At 51.9% G+C, this 12189-nt stretch overlaps 1 protein-coding gene across 4 annotated transcripts in view; it reads left to right on the top strand.

Moving 5' to 3' along the window:
• Positions 1 to 10935, top strand: part of HM13 (histocompatibility minor 13) — a 33684-nt gene extending 22749 nt beyond the window's left edge. The window contains exons 9-13 of one of the 4 annotated variants that reach the window (XM_080925776.1): positions 1022 to 1058; positions 1908 to 2010; positions 6199 to 6284; positions 9632 to 9778; positions 10539 to 10935. In XM_080925776.1, coding sequence (XP_080781902.1) covers positions 1022 to 1058; positions 1908 to 2010; positions 6199 to 6284; positions 9632 to 9778; positions 10539 to 10641 — 476 coding nt within the window. In that variant the 3' untranslated portion in view covers positions 10642 to 10935. Of the gene's footprint in view, positions 1 to 1021; positions 1059 to 1907; positions 2011 to 6198; positions 6285 to 9631; positions 9832 to 10538 lie in introns of all 4 variants that reach the window. The other 3 variants (XM_080925774.1, XM_080925775.1, XM_080925777.1) reach the window with 3 other exon arrangements.
• Positions 10936 to 12189: the final 1254 nt, after the last annotated feature.

Here is a 12189-nt window from a genome sequence, read left to right as displayed (position 1 = left end):
TGCCCCTTTAGTTGGAGAGCTTTATAGGTATCGGTCACCAGGGGGCGCTGAGCCCCAAACACTGTAGACAAGGCCGCTCTGGTCAGCTTTCTCCACCCATCTCTCACTGGCCTCAGAGGGTGACTCACTTCCTTCTTTAAAATGAACGACATAACGTGGAGAGCATAACTTAGTGGTAGAGCCCCTGCCTGGCGTGCACAATTTTGGGCCTGGGCTCCAGAGGCAACACTGTAAAAATATCTATTGATCACAGTGATTTTGATGGACACAGAATGTTTCGGCTCCTAAGAATTTGTCCTCAGCTAAGTGATCCTTAGTCTCTGTCCTGTGTGAGCCGGAAAGGCTTGTGAAGAGAGAGATTCATTGAGGGTGTGGTGTGTGCAGCACACAGAGGTTGTACTGGCTAGCTGTGTCTCAGGGACTCTGGATTCTGGAGCATCTAGACTTGGTTTTGAAGAGTGGATCAGGTGCTAAGGGATAATTAGCATCCTGGGCGTCTGAGGTACTTCCCAGTGAACTGCTTCTAGCTCCAGGCTTCCAGCTCCTACTGGGCAGCAGCCACGGGGCTCTTTCTAGACCTGTTTAGGTGGTTCTTCTCCCAGAATCCTTCCAACATGTCGTGTTCCTTACTCAGAATGTAGACGTGGGCCTGCTGCATGACCATTCTATGCTGTGTCCCCTCCTGATCCACATGTAGCCATGCTAGTTCCTCAGAATATGCTTCCCATTCCCTGGCCAGTGTCACTTTGAAGAAGCCCTCTTCAAACTAGGTGCCGCTGCAGTCACCGTTATGACACAGAAGTCCATCTTTGAGTTAGGACAGGCCTAGTTTGGGTGTCCTGCTGGAGTCTGTCCCAGCTGCTGTCCTGCCCCCTTGCCTGAGCTCCAGGGGCTGTGGTTTCACTTAATCTGCACCTGGTCAGTGGGACCCTTCAGTGGGAGGCCATTGTGATAATATGATCCCACTCCACGTCCCCAACTCATCTCCAGCCCTGCCTTCTAACTGTGCCTTTCCCCTCAGGGATCTTCATTGCCCTGCTGCTCCGTTTTGACATCAGGTAAGCAGGGGAAGGCCTGGCTTGGGGCTCTCCTAGCGTTCTCCAGTTTTCAGGAGCCCAGAAAGGATACTTCCACCCACATACTGCCAGATAAATTCCCATTCCACCTGCCTTCTGAAATTTGAAACCCAACCCCCACCCTCCCGATGCTGCTGAAAGGGAAAAAAATCCTTTTAGTTGAGATTGGTGTTTGTAGCTCTGTGTCCTTGGCGACCAGTCTGACCTTGTCAGCCTCAACCTCATATTCATGGTGTTAACAAGAGTTCCGTCTCGGATCTGCTGTGCCAATTTGGGGAGAGTGCTGAGCAAGTCTGACCTCTGGCTTTGGGGAAGCCAGCTTCGGCCATTTTTGTCGGGCCGTACTTGAGCCACCGTGTTCAGGTCTAGCTGTTCCCTGAGCTCTCCCTCCTTAGGTTCTTTCCAGGCTGTTGTAGAAACTAAACATAAGACTGGACTGAAGCTCAGAAGAACATTTACCAAGCTTGTTCAGGGCCCAACTAGTCCCCAGCAAACTCCCTAGGCCTTGCCCCAAACTTAGATTCTATGGGGATAACCTAGAGCCGACTTTTTTCCCCCAAGAGATTTTGTGCTGGCTAAAACTCTTAGAGCCATTTCCAGAATTTTACATCTGTTATTTACAAATGGCCTTGTGGCTTTCCCATTTTTGCAAAGGTATAGACTGAACATGAAAGAAGAAAAGTAACTCATCTAAAGAAACATAGCTTAGGGAAGTACAGGGTACATACACAGCTGTCCAGGCCCTGAGCAGAGACTCACCCTCCCCACATCTGCAACACCAGTCTCTGAGAAAGGATGTTTCTCCTCTAACCTCTTTCATTTTCCCTGCAGCTTAAAGAAGAACACCCACACCTACTTCTACACCAGCTTCGCCGCCTACATCTTCGGCCTGGGTCTCACCATCTTCATTATGCACATCTTTAAGCACGCCCAGGTGAGCAGCATGGTCCTCCCTCGGGGTGTCTAGAGGGCTCCCCTGACAGTACAGAACTTACAGAGTTGCTCTGTCACAGGCACAAGCAGCCCAGAGGTCAGCACCCTGCAGTGACAGCAAAACAATTGTGGCTTTTGGTTGTCCTTGACTTGTGGCAATATGGCAGCTGCTGCTCCAGCACAATAAAGAGGCTGGGGAAGAAATGATGGCTTCCCAGGCAGGCAAGCATAGAACAAAGAGCAGGACTGGGTTAGCTGGGTGCTTCACCAAGGTAGGCAGCAGACACTGAGCCACCACAGAGAACAGCACGGGACCTCAGAGGTCTGAAGAGAGGAAGCCACTAGGGAGTAACCTGAGTCCTAGAAAGCTCTTGAGGAAGCTGAGGCAGCACACAGTGAGTGGGGAGTAGAGCTAGGACATGGCCCGGGCTGCATGGAGAGTTGAGGTGCAGAGGCTGAGGAATCCCCAGTAGGAATCCCCCAGACACCTCTCTGGGAGTCAGGCCAGGTCACAGAAGTCCATGCTGGACTTTCCTTAGTCATTAATGAAAGCAGAAAGGGGGGTGGCTTAAGGATGGGACAGGCCAGACCTAGATACCCCGTCCACAGCACAGCCTTGGTTTTGTGAGGTCAGTTGCCCACAGCCCAAAAATATCGAATGGAAAACTCCAGTTTTAAATGCCATTTATTCTAAATATCATGATAACTTTATCTCTTACTGTCCACATGAAGCCTTCCTTGATCCAGAGTATCACACTGTACACTGCTAACCATTACAGACGTGGGCACTCCCAGCATGCCATGCGATACAGTTTTGAGGTGCCCTGAGGCTCTTTACTCCTCCCCTCCCCAAAGCAGCATCATCGGGCACTGCCTTTGAATTCATCACAAGAGCAGATTCTGGAGCACTGGCCTGTGCTTAAACAAAGATCCAAGGGTGTGGCTCATAAGCAGAGAAGCCCCAAGTGTTTGCAGAGCCTTCCCATTCATTAATTTATGTTTGGTACAACCTCTGCTGTGCCAGTGGAGCATGATTGTGAGAGGGTTACAGTGCCACAGCCCGGAACAGGCTTAGAGGCCTTTTTAAGGCCTATACTACAACTCCAAGCCCTACCTTGGAGTAGGCCAGAGACATTCCCCCTGCAGCCACCAGGTGGCGGGATTGCCTTCTCCCCAGGAGAGGGAAGAGATTTCCGCCCACATGCCGGGTTCAGGGAGGGCTCAGAGGCCTAGAAGGACAGACCTAGCCAGGTAATCCAGCTAGCCAGGCTATGCCCAGGCCCACGCACCTGGTCTTGATTCGTCTAGATGGCTATTTCCCTAAAAACCCTTAAAGAGGAGATCCAGGATGTAAGTGGAGCCTAATGAATGGGGTCTGATTCTCCAAGACATAAGCAGCCCTTGTGCCAGTATTGCTCTAGGTAGAAGTCCCCTGTGTGGCCTTCAATTCGCTTCAATTCACCTTCCCAGCTAGGCATGGTGGTACATGCCTATGACCCCAGCATGGAGGAAGTGGAGGAGGAATAGAAGTTCAGTCAGCTTCTACATAGCTAATCCCAGTGAGCCCGGGTTACATGTATGAGAAACTGCTTCAGAAAACCCTGGTCCCTACCTCACTGCCCTGAATAGTACATCTCTCTTTCTCCTTGACTCTCACTGGAGAGTTTCCCGGGTACCTTGAGAAGAAAGAAAAGAAGGCAGGCTTTTATCTCTCTAACAATAGCAAATTTGCTCTCTCTTAAAGGAACCTTCCCATGAACCTAAGGCCACCAGCTCCTTGGTAAGAAGGCCACTTGGGAAGAGTAAAGTCCATACGTACTCCCCTGATAGTCCTCCATTCTGCCCAAGGTTGTCTTGGGTAAGAGAATGTGGGGGCTGTAGAGGAGGACCAGGCTGTCACTCCTGACCGGCCCTTCCCCATCCTCACATCCCCAGTTAGCTCATCTGCCTGTTCTTAGTTTATTATTACCATGTGAAAGAGTATTGGGTTTGTATACATGAATACAGGTGCCAGCAGAAGCCAGCAAAGGATGTCAGATTCCCTGGAGCTGGAGTTACAGACAGTTGTGAGCCTACAGAACCAATCTTGGGTTTTCTACAAGAGCAATGTCCATTCTTCACTACTGAGCCATTCCTCCAGCCCCCACAAATTAAATTTACTGTTAGAGTTTGACCTTCAATCGCTGCTCCTGTTCACATTCTTTTCCCTCGTATATGTAGGGGCCTGTGTGATTCAGTTGGGTTTGGCTGGTGGTTTTTTGAGGCAGGGTCTCATTGTGTTTCCCTGGCTGGCCTGGAACTCACTATGTGAGAGTTCACTATCATTCATGAGGTCTTCCCAACTCTGCTTCCGGAATGCTTAGGTTAAAGGTGTGCACCACCACACCCAGCCTGGTTTTGGCTGTTTGGTTGGTTTACTGGCTGTTTTTTATTTTGTTTTGAGGCAAGTTCTCCCTGCCTAGCTGGGCTAGCCTCAGACTCACAGTAATTCTCTTGCCTCAGTCTCTCCTTGGTGCTAGAATTTACAAGTGTGCACCACAATGCCCAACTTCTCCTTTCTATTCACAGGACATCTTATTCTTTCTCTAGCTACCCCATCCCAGCATTGCTTAAATGTTGTATGAGCAGTCTACTACTGAGCTAGACGCTGCCCGTTTTTTCTAGTTTTGTGAACTGAAAGCTTAAACCATTTCCCATGTCTTGTCTCTCATGAGTTTGCGTAGGACTTAGAATACCTCTTGCTGCTTCTCATAGCTTGGGTCATGGACCTCAAAAACCCATAAGTGCCAGTGAAAGAAGCCCAGCTCCCCAGGTCCCATCCCAGTTTGGCCTTACTCGTGCTCTGTGACCTTGGACAGGTCTGTCCCCTGCTCTGATCCTCAGGAACACCATCTTTAGAACTCAGGTCTGGATAGTTAGGCTATTACTAGATTCTAGGGTGATCTATATAAAGTAATATGGCTCACAATCCACCCAGACCAGGGCCAAAAAAAAATGTCCCCTGAAGCTCCTCCTCAGTGGTAGGGAGAGACCTGCTGTTGTGAGATCACAGGCTGGCTTCATACTTAGATCACTGTCTCTTTACTCTCACTCCTTTTATCTCCAAGATAAATTATCTCCTAACTCGTGAGCAAGGAAAAGCCATGAGTACACAGGTGCCCCTACCCCTCCCACACACACAACCCCCTCTACCCCCCAGCCCTCTGCTAAAGCAGGACAGAGACTGAACAGGGAAGAGGACACTTGTTCCCTCTGAGTCCACAACCCAGCAGGAGACAAAGACTCCATTCTGCCTAGAATGATCACTTACACACTGCCAGGGACCTGAAGCCATGCAAGTGGGAGCATCTCCTCAAAGACAGGTCTGAGGAGGAGGAACTAGGCAGAGGGAGGAAGAGTGGCCTAAGCAGCTGAAACCGCATATGCCAAGGTACTGGGGCTACGGCCAGAGTAAGTAGGTCAGATGAGATTGGAAGAGATGACAAGGGTCACATCTCATGGGGCCTTCAGGCCACTAGTAGCACTGGAGACTGGAGTATCCAGCAGCAGCGGTGTTATGGTGCGGTGTCTACCTTGGGGTCTTCCATTCTCTGGTTAACTGTCAGAACGGAGACCTAAGCTCCCCTGCTCCACCCCAACCCCCAGAACATTAGACCTTCTCTGCCCAAAGGATGGTCACAGCCATGGAGGTGAGCTAGAAGCACAGGGAAAACCTCATGCCTGAGGACTGTCTTCCTTTTCTCCCAGCCCAGCTTTCCCGGGAAGCTTAGCACAGACTTGGAATGGGGGAAGGGAAGGGCAAAGCACAGAAGTCAATTAACACTGGCTGCAGTCACAGGTAGCTACTGTCATTGTTCTTACCATGTTACTGTGACTCTCAGATGCAAAGCTCTGTCCCAGACTAGGCTGCAGGCTTCTCAGAAGCAGTAGCACTAAAGTGTGACTCAGACACTACACTCAGGCTCCGCAGGGACCTTGGAACCTGCGCCCAGTTCTTATAGTGAATCCTTTTCCTCCCAGGAGGAAGAGCCCTGCTCTCTGACTCTAGCTCTGTGTTTAGGCTCTGCCATTGACTTCACTCTAAAAACCTGGATCAGAGCTATCCCTCAGTTAACCCAAGGAGAGGGCTAGGGTGCTGGGTGTGGTCCTGAGTCAATGCCTTCCCTCACTAGTCTCTGTCTTCTCCTAGCCGGCTCTCCTGTACCTGGTCCCTGCGTGTATTGGCTTTCCTGTCCTGGTGGCACTGGCCAAGGGAGAAGTGGCAGAGATGTTCAGGTAAGGCTGGATGGGGCAGACATTAGACCGGCCCTAGCACATCTGCACACAACCTACCAGATCACACGAGCATTGTCTCCCGGGAGTATTCCCACCACCTGTGCCTTTCTGCTGGTGACGAGGTGCCTGGCCTGTGCTTACCAGTGGGACCTTCCCTAGGAGCCAAGGAGGTCTAGCCTAAGACAGCCTACATGCCTACTGTGTGTTAAAGGAGTGACTGGTAGAGATTCTCTCCAGACTGCCCACTGTCCAGGGGCCTTGGATCACAGGCTAGCTCTGTCACCAGGTGACCTGAGGCATGTCTTCCCCTACCCCCAACCCCACCCCAAAACATCAGTTTGCATGGACAAGGATGTACCCTTAACAAGAAAGCCATGTCCATCCCTGTCTAGCTGCCTCTGTAGCTATAACCGACAGTCCATTCTTTTCTCATACGCCCTCCTCTTCCCCATGGCCACTACCACACCTTGTGCACAGCCCCACCCCTACCCCAGGGCCTGCATGACTCCCAGCAGGTGTCTGCTCCCAGGCACCACCAACCCCTCCTGCCAGAGACCTAGAAATAGCTGCCAGCTACTATTAAAGCTGCCCACTCAGGGGCCTTCACCAACTCCACCCGCTTGGCCTCAAGTTGTCCCCCAAGTGCCTGCCAGGGCCTCCTGTGCACCTGGCTGCCTCAGAGCGACACAGATGACTCACCCCTTCCCCATGCCTGCCCTGCCTGGAATCCCCAGCTCCCGGCTTGGCCTGCTGGTTGGAAGCCCGCCCACCCCCATCTTCTGGCCAGGCACCTGGCGCTTGAGGTCAGCGCTTCCCATCCCTCACTCCGTGTATCCATGCCTGCAGAGACTCCTAAGCAGTGCCTGTAGCCCTGTAGCTTAAGATCTGAGCACCCAGCCAGGGCAGAAGGTGCCTCCCTCCCCTTTGAGGCCTGGTTTCCCTAAATGCTCTTCTGTGCAAGCCCCACCCTACCCAGAAGGTCCTTAGGGAAAAGCAAGAAAGCAGGCAGTCCCCTCTTCTGTCCTCCATCCCTTTCTCAACCTGTTCTTTTGCTTTTTCTTCTCTTCCACTGCCACTCCCTTTTGAAAACTCATTTGCTGATTCATTCTTGAATGGGTTACACATTTATACAGATGGTACTACTGGAGAGATGACTCTGCAGTTAGAGTGCCTGCTCTTTCTCAGAGGACTCTCGTGTGATTCCCAGCACACACACAGGGCAGCTGGAAACCAGCTCTCCATAGGGATCTGAAGCCTGTATTCAGTACACGTTTGAGAGCAAACTTGCACACATGCTTGCACGCAGCAGATGTCCTCTGAGCCCCCAAGCACCATGACACACATGAACAAACATCCATCTGTCTAAGTCACTGTTCTATGGCTGTGAAGAAACACCATGACCAAGGCACTCTTATGGAAGAGAGCATTTAATTATGGGGCTTGCTTACTTCCAGAGGCTTAGGCCATCAGTTGTGGTAGGGAGCACAGTAGATGGGATGCTAGAGCAGGAGCTGAGAGCAAGACACTGGGCTGCTGTGGACTTTTGAAACCTCTTGGCCTACCTCCTGTGACACACTTCCTCCAGCAAGGCCACACTCCTAACTCTTTTCAAATAGTGCCACTCGCTAATGGCTGAGCGTTCAAATATGAGCCTCTGGGGGCCATTCTTTTTCACACCACCACAGTACTTGTAAAAACAGACTAAGGAGAGCGCTCATCACTAATGTGCTTGCTGCACAAGAATGAAGAACTGTGTTTGGATGCTCAGCACCCAGCTGGCTAAGTGGGTATAAAAATGAATTTTTCTTTTAATATTCACAGCTGAGCCTGTGCCTTATGGTACTTTATGCCTTAACCCCTGCATTCAGGACCACTGATTTCAAGACTAAGATCCAGACTAGCCTCCACTAAGATCAAGGGCATGTACCACCATGGGAGAATTAAGGTCAGGCTGCAGGCCAGAGTTAAACCTTGTTCCAGCCAGTCCCAACTGCTAGAGAGGCTGAAACAGGAGGGTCTGTAAGTCACACTTGCTAATCATTCATTGACATGGTGACCTCCTGGGAGCAGGAACCACCAGGTCACCTAAGGGTTGAGCCAGCCCAAGTCAGAAACGGAGCAAGACAAACCTTATTTCAAAAAACAAACAAAACAATGGAACATGCCCTTGATCCTTTTGGAAAACTGAGGCAGGTTTGTCTCTGTGAATTCTAGCCCAGCTGGGACTATATAGTAAGATCCTATCTCTACAGTAGTAAAGAAAAGTTTAAAAGCTATTTTTTCTTTCTTTTTAAAGAACTCTGGGGAGATGGCTCAGCAGTCAAGAGTCCTTTTTGTGCTCAGAGGATCTGGTTTAGTTCCTAGCCCTTACATGGAAGTTCCCAAGTGTAAACTCCAGTTCCAGGAGCCACACACTCTTCTTACTTCTGCATAAATGCAGGCAAAGCACTCACATGCCAAAGAATTTTTTTTTAATTTTTTAAATGGGTAAGCGAGATGGCTCACACGGTAACAATTCTTGCTGCCAAGCGTGAGGACCTGAGTTCAATCCCCAGAACCCACAGGTAGAAGGGGAGCAGCGACTCCCATATCTTGTCCTCTGAGCTGTCCACAGTCGACATGGCACACACAAGTTGACTTTTTAAAAACCAACTAGGGATGTGGCCTTTATTACAGTGCCTACTGCACAAGCATGAAGACCTGTGTGTTTGGATACCCAGCACCCAACAGGGTAGAGTGGTACGCATCTGCAGCCCTGGCTTTGTGTGGGGATGGACAGAGATGCTGGCATTTACTAGACAGCCAGTTTTGCCAGTAGGTGAGCCACGGGTTCATTAACAGACCCTATCTCCAAACATAGGATGTGAAGTTAGAGGAGAGGACATAATCAACCTGTGACCCCCTCTCGCACTTACACACACACACACACACACACACACACACACACACAGAGAGAGAGAGAGCCGTGAGAAGGGAAACAATGCTCCTGTTCAGTCTGCTGGAGAGGCCGGGTCTGTGCACTGACAGGTATCACTCTCCAGCACTCTCTCTGCACTCTGTGCGTGTTAGAGGCCAAGGTTCAAACCCAGAGCCTTACTTGGGCTGAGCACGCGCTGTGTTAGAGGCACCGGTTTGGCAGCATGCTCAGCCCCTCAGCACACCGAGCTTCTCCTGTCTGCATGGTGCACTTCGTAGCGCTGCGCACCGGCTGCTTTACACACAGCAAGATGGAAGTGCAGCCATGGAACCAAGACAGGGGTGCTCTGCGCCCCTCAGGAAGGATGTCTCTCTCTCCCCCTGATCTCTGCATCTTCTTGTTCTGTCTTCTCTGTCTGTCTCTTACACAGCTACGAGTCCTCGGCCGTAATCCTGCCTCATACGCCGAGACTCACTCACTTTCCCACAGTCTCGGGCTCCCCTGCCAGCCTGGCCGACTCCATGCAGCAGAAGCTAGCTGGCCCTCGTCGCCGGCGCCCGCAGAATCCCAGCGCCATGTAATGCCCAGCGGGTGCCCACCTGCCCGCTTCCCCACTGTCCTGGGCCTAAGGTAGGGCAGACGTTCCAGCCTTAGTGGAAAGTCAGGGAGTGTCACTGGGGCTGGTGGTAGGAAGCAGCTCTTCACAACCATCAGCACTTGCTGCCCAGCCCCAAGGCAAGCTAGTAGCCCAGAACCTTGGGGTACTCACCAACAGTGGGCATCACATAAGATGGGCACGCATGGTCAGACTGCAGTAGATGCCATGACTGCTTGCTTATGACTGGACACCTCGCCCTCTCCTGACTCCTTTATTCATCAGGCAGGCATTTGTTGCCCCCCAGCCAGCCAGGAAATACGCACTGGGCTTCAGTAGACACAGTTGCTTAGTAAGCAGAGACCCTGATGAGAGCTACCGTGTCCACCCTGGAGTGGCGCTGTGCTAGTCACCACAACAGTCGCCACCCGTAGCTGAGCTGTTAACTTCGCCATGTGCCTCGGGGCACAGCTGCTCTCCCAGAGTGTGGGCCCCCACTACTCTCTTCTGCTCTCCAGCTTAAAGTTGATCCACACAAGTCCAGCCCCAGCCTTTCCCATTTGCCACTGCCCTTGCAGCCCCTTGGCAGCACAAGGCATAGGGAAAGCCAAGCAGGACACACACACATGGCTGGGGCCAGGTACTGGCAGAGGCTAGGCTTGAGATGCAATGACCCTGTCATCCCCTGGAGAAGACTCTGCCCTCAGCATCCTCCAAGTGTGCTCCTTTGTTTTCTGCTCAGCTATGAGGAGTCCAACCCTAAAGATCCAGCAGCTGGGACTGAATCCAAAGAGGAGTCAGCAGAGGCGTCGCCATCGAAGAGGCTAGAGAAGAAGGAGAAATGAGGCAGCGCGCCGGACCCGGGCAGGCCAGGCAGGCAGGGAGTGACCTGTAGGCGGCACAGAGAAGACACCTGCCGGAGGCGAAGGTGGCTCCAGGATGGGGAGCGGGCCTCTGCTGCCTGTTCCCTCTCCCTTTTCTCTGGCTTCCTCTGCTCCTCCTCATCCCCCTGCAGGCAAAGGAAACCCTCTGCTGCTTCCTTCCCCGGAGCCAGGTGGGACTGAATGTGGTTTTTAGATTTTTGTATTGTGGACTGACTTTGCCTCATATTAAAAACTCATCCCATGGCCGCTAGGCCACTGTGCTCCCAGAGAGTTCTCAGCAACTCTACCTAGTATCTTGTGCTGAACTCACTCGGTCTTTGCAAGCACCTTCTTGGGTGCCCACCCCATTGTCAGGCCAGAAGAGGGTTCCTATGACCTTGTTCCCCAGCCAGGGATTTTCTTCACCACCTTCTTCCAAACTCCTGGGGACTGAAGGTGGCGGGCAAGTGCCTGCTGTGCCCCATTGGCCTTGGTATGAGATGATGACAGAGTCACAGGGCGCCCTGCCTCAGCAAAGGAACCTGAAACTATGGGCACACGGCTCCCTGGGCTTGCTGTCCCATCTGGCTGGAAATCAAAGGTCCATCTCTTCATCCCCAGGCTTCCCAAAATACAGCCCAGGTCTTCAGAAAGCCTGCAATGGGAAGGGAGCAGCCCCAGAAAATAGAAGAGGCTATCCAAGGTCAGGCAGGAGTTAGAGATCCCATAGCCAAAGTTTTCCTCACTCCTGACCTTCAAGAGAGTCCCCAAAGGACAAGGAGAGGACAGCTCATCCTTGTCCACCTGCCCGGGTGGGAAAACTGAGGCTGTAAAATGGCCATGACCTATAGCTTTCCCTGGCTAGAGTTCGGCTTTAATGGTAAAGTTAACAGATTAGAAGTGGCCAGAGAACAAAGCCTGGAGAGTGAGAATGTGGGGGGTTGGGTCTTCCCCGATTTCAGATGTAGACACAGTGTGTTGATACAGGATTCTGATTTGTACTTATGATTCTAAGCTATGTGGGCTGTTAGCCTTGCTGTACAAAGGAGGGAATGGGGTGGCTCACCCTCAGACAGTGATGTGACCTCAAGCAATTGACTTCAGCTCAACATACTAAGCACTGTGCACTCTTACAGGACCAAGTCACTGTGGCTGGTATGCTGGGCCCCTCTGAGTCAGCCACCCAACTTCTCTGGGTCTAAAATTCTCTGGGGAGGAAAACCTGAAAGGCTTCTCTAGGCAGGGCATCTCTTTAGGGCCTTCCTGGATCTCTGCAGGCTTGTACTGCCTTCAGGGCAAGGCCATGTGGTCCTGGAACAAAGCCCCTCTGAGGGTGGCAGATGGGGCAGGCAGCCCAGGCACACAGTGTGGTTGGCTCTACAGCCCACAGCCCACAAAAGCCTCATTGAGTCACTGCCGACCCCCAGCAGAGCCTGAGGTGGCAGTGGCGCCGGGCGCCTGCCACCTAATGACCATCCTGGCTGGGCCAGATGTTCCACAGACCTTGCAGCACTGATCAGGGTTTGCCTG

This window comes from Micromys minutus (assembly GCF_963924665.1).
Source record: "Micromys minutus genome assembly, chromosome: 11".
Classification (NCBI taxonomy): domain Eukaryota; kingdom Metazoa; phylum Chordata; class Mammalia; order Rodentia; family Muridae; genus Micromys; species Micromys minutus.
The sequence above is the reverse complement of the archived record's forward strand: the minus strand, read 5'-3'. Positions and strand labels throughout refer to the sequence as shown.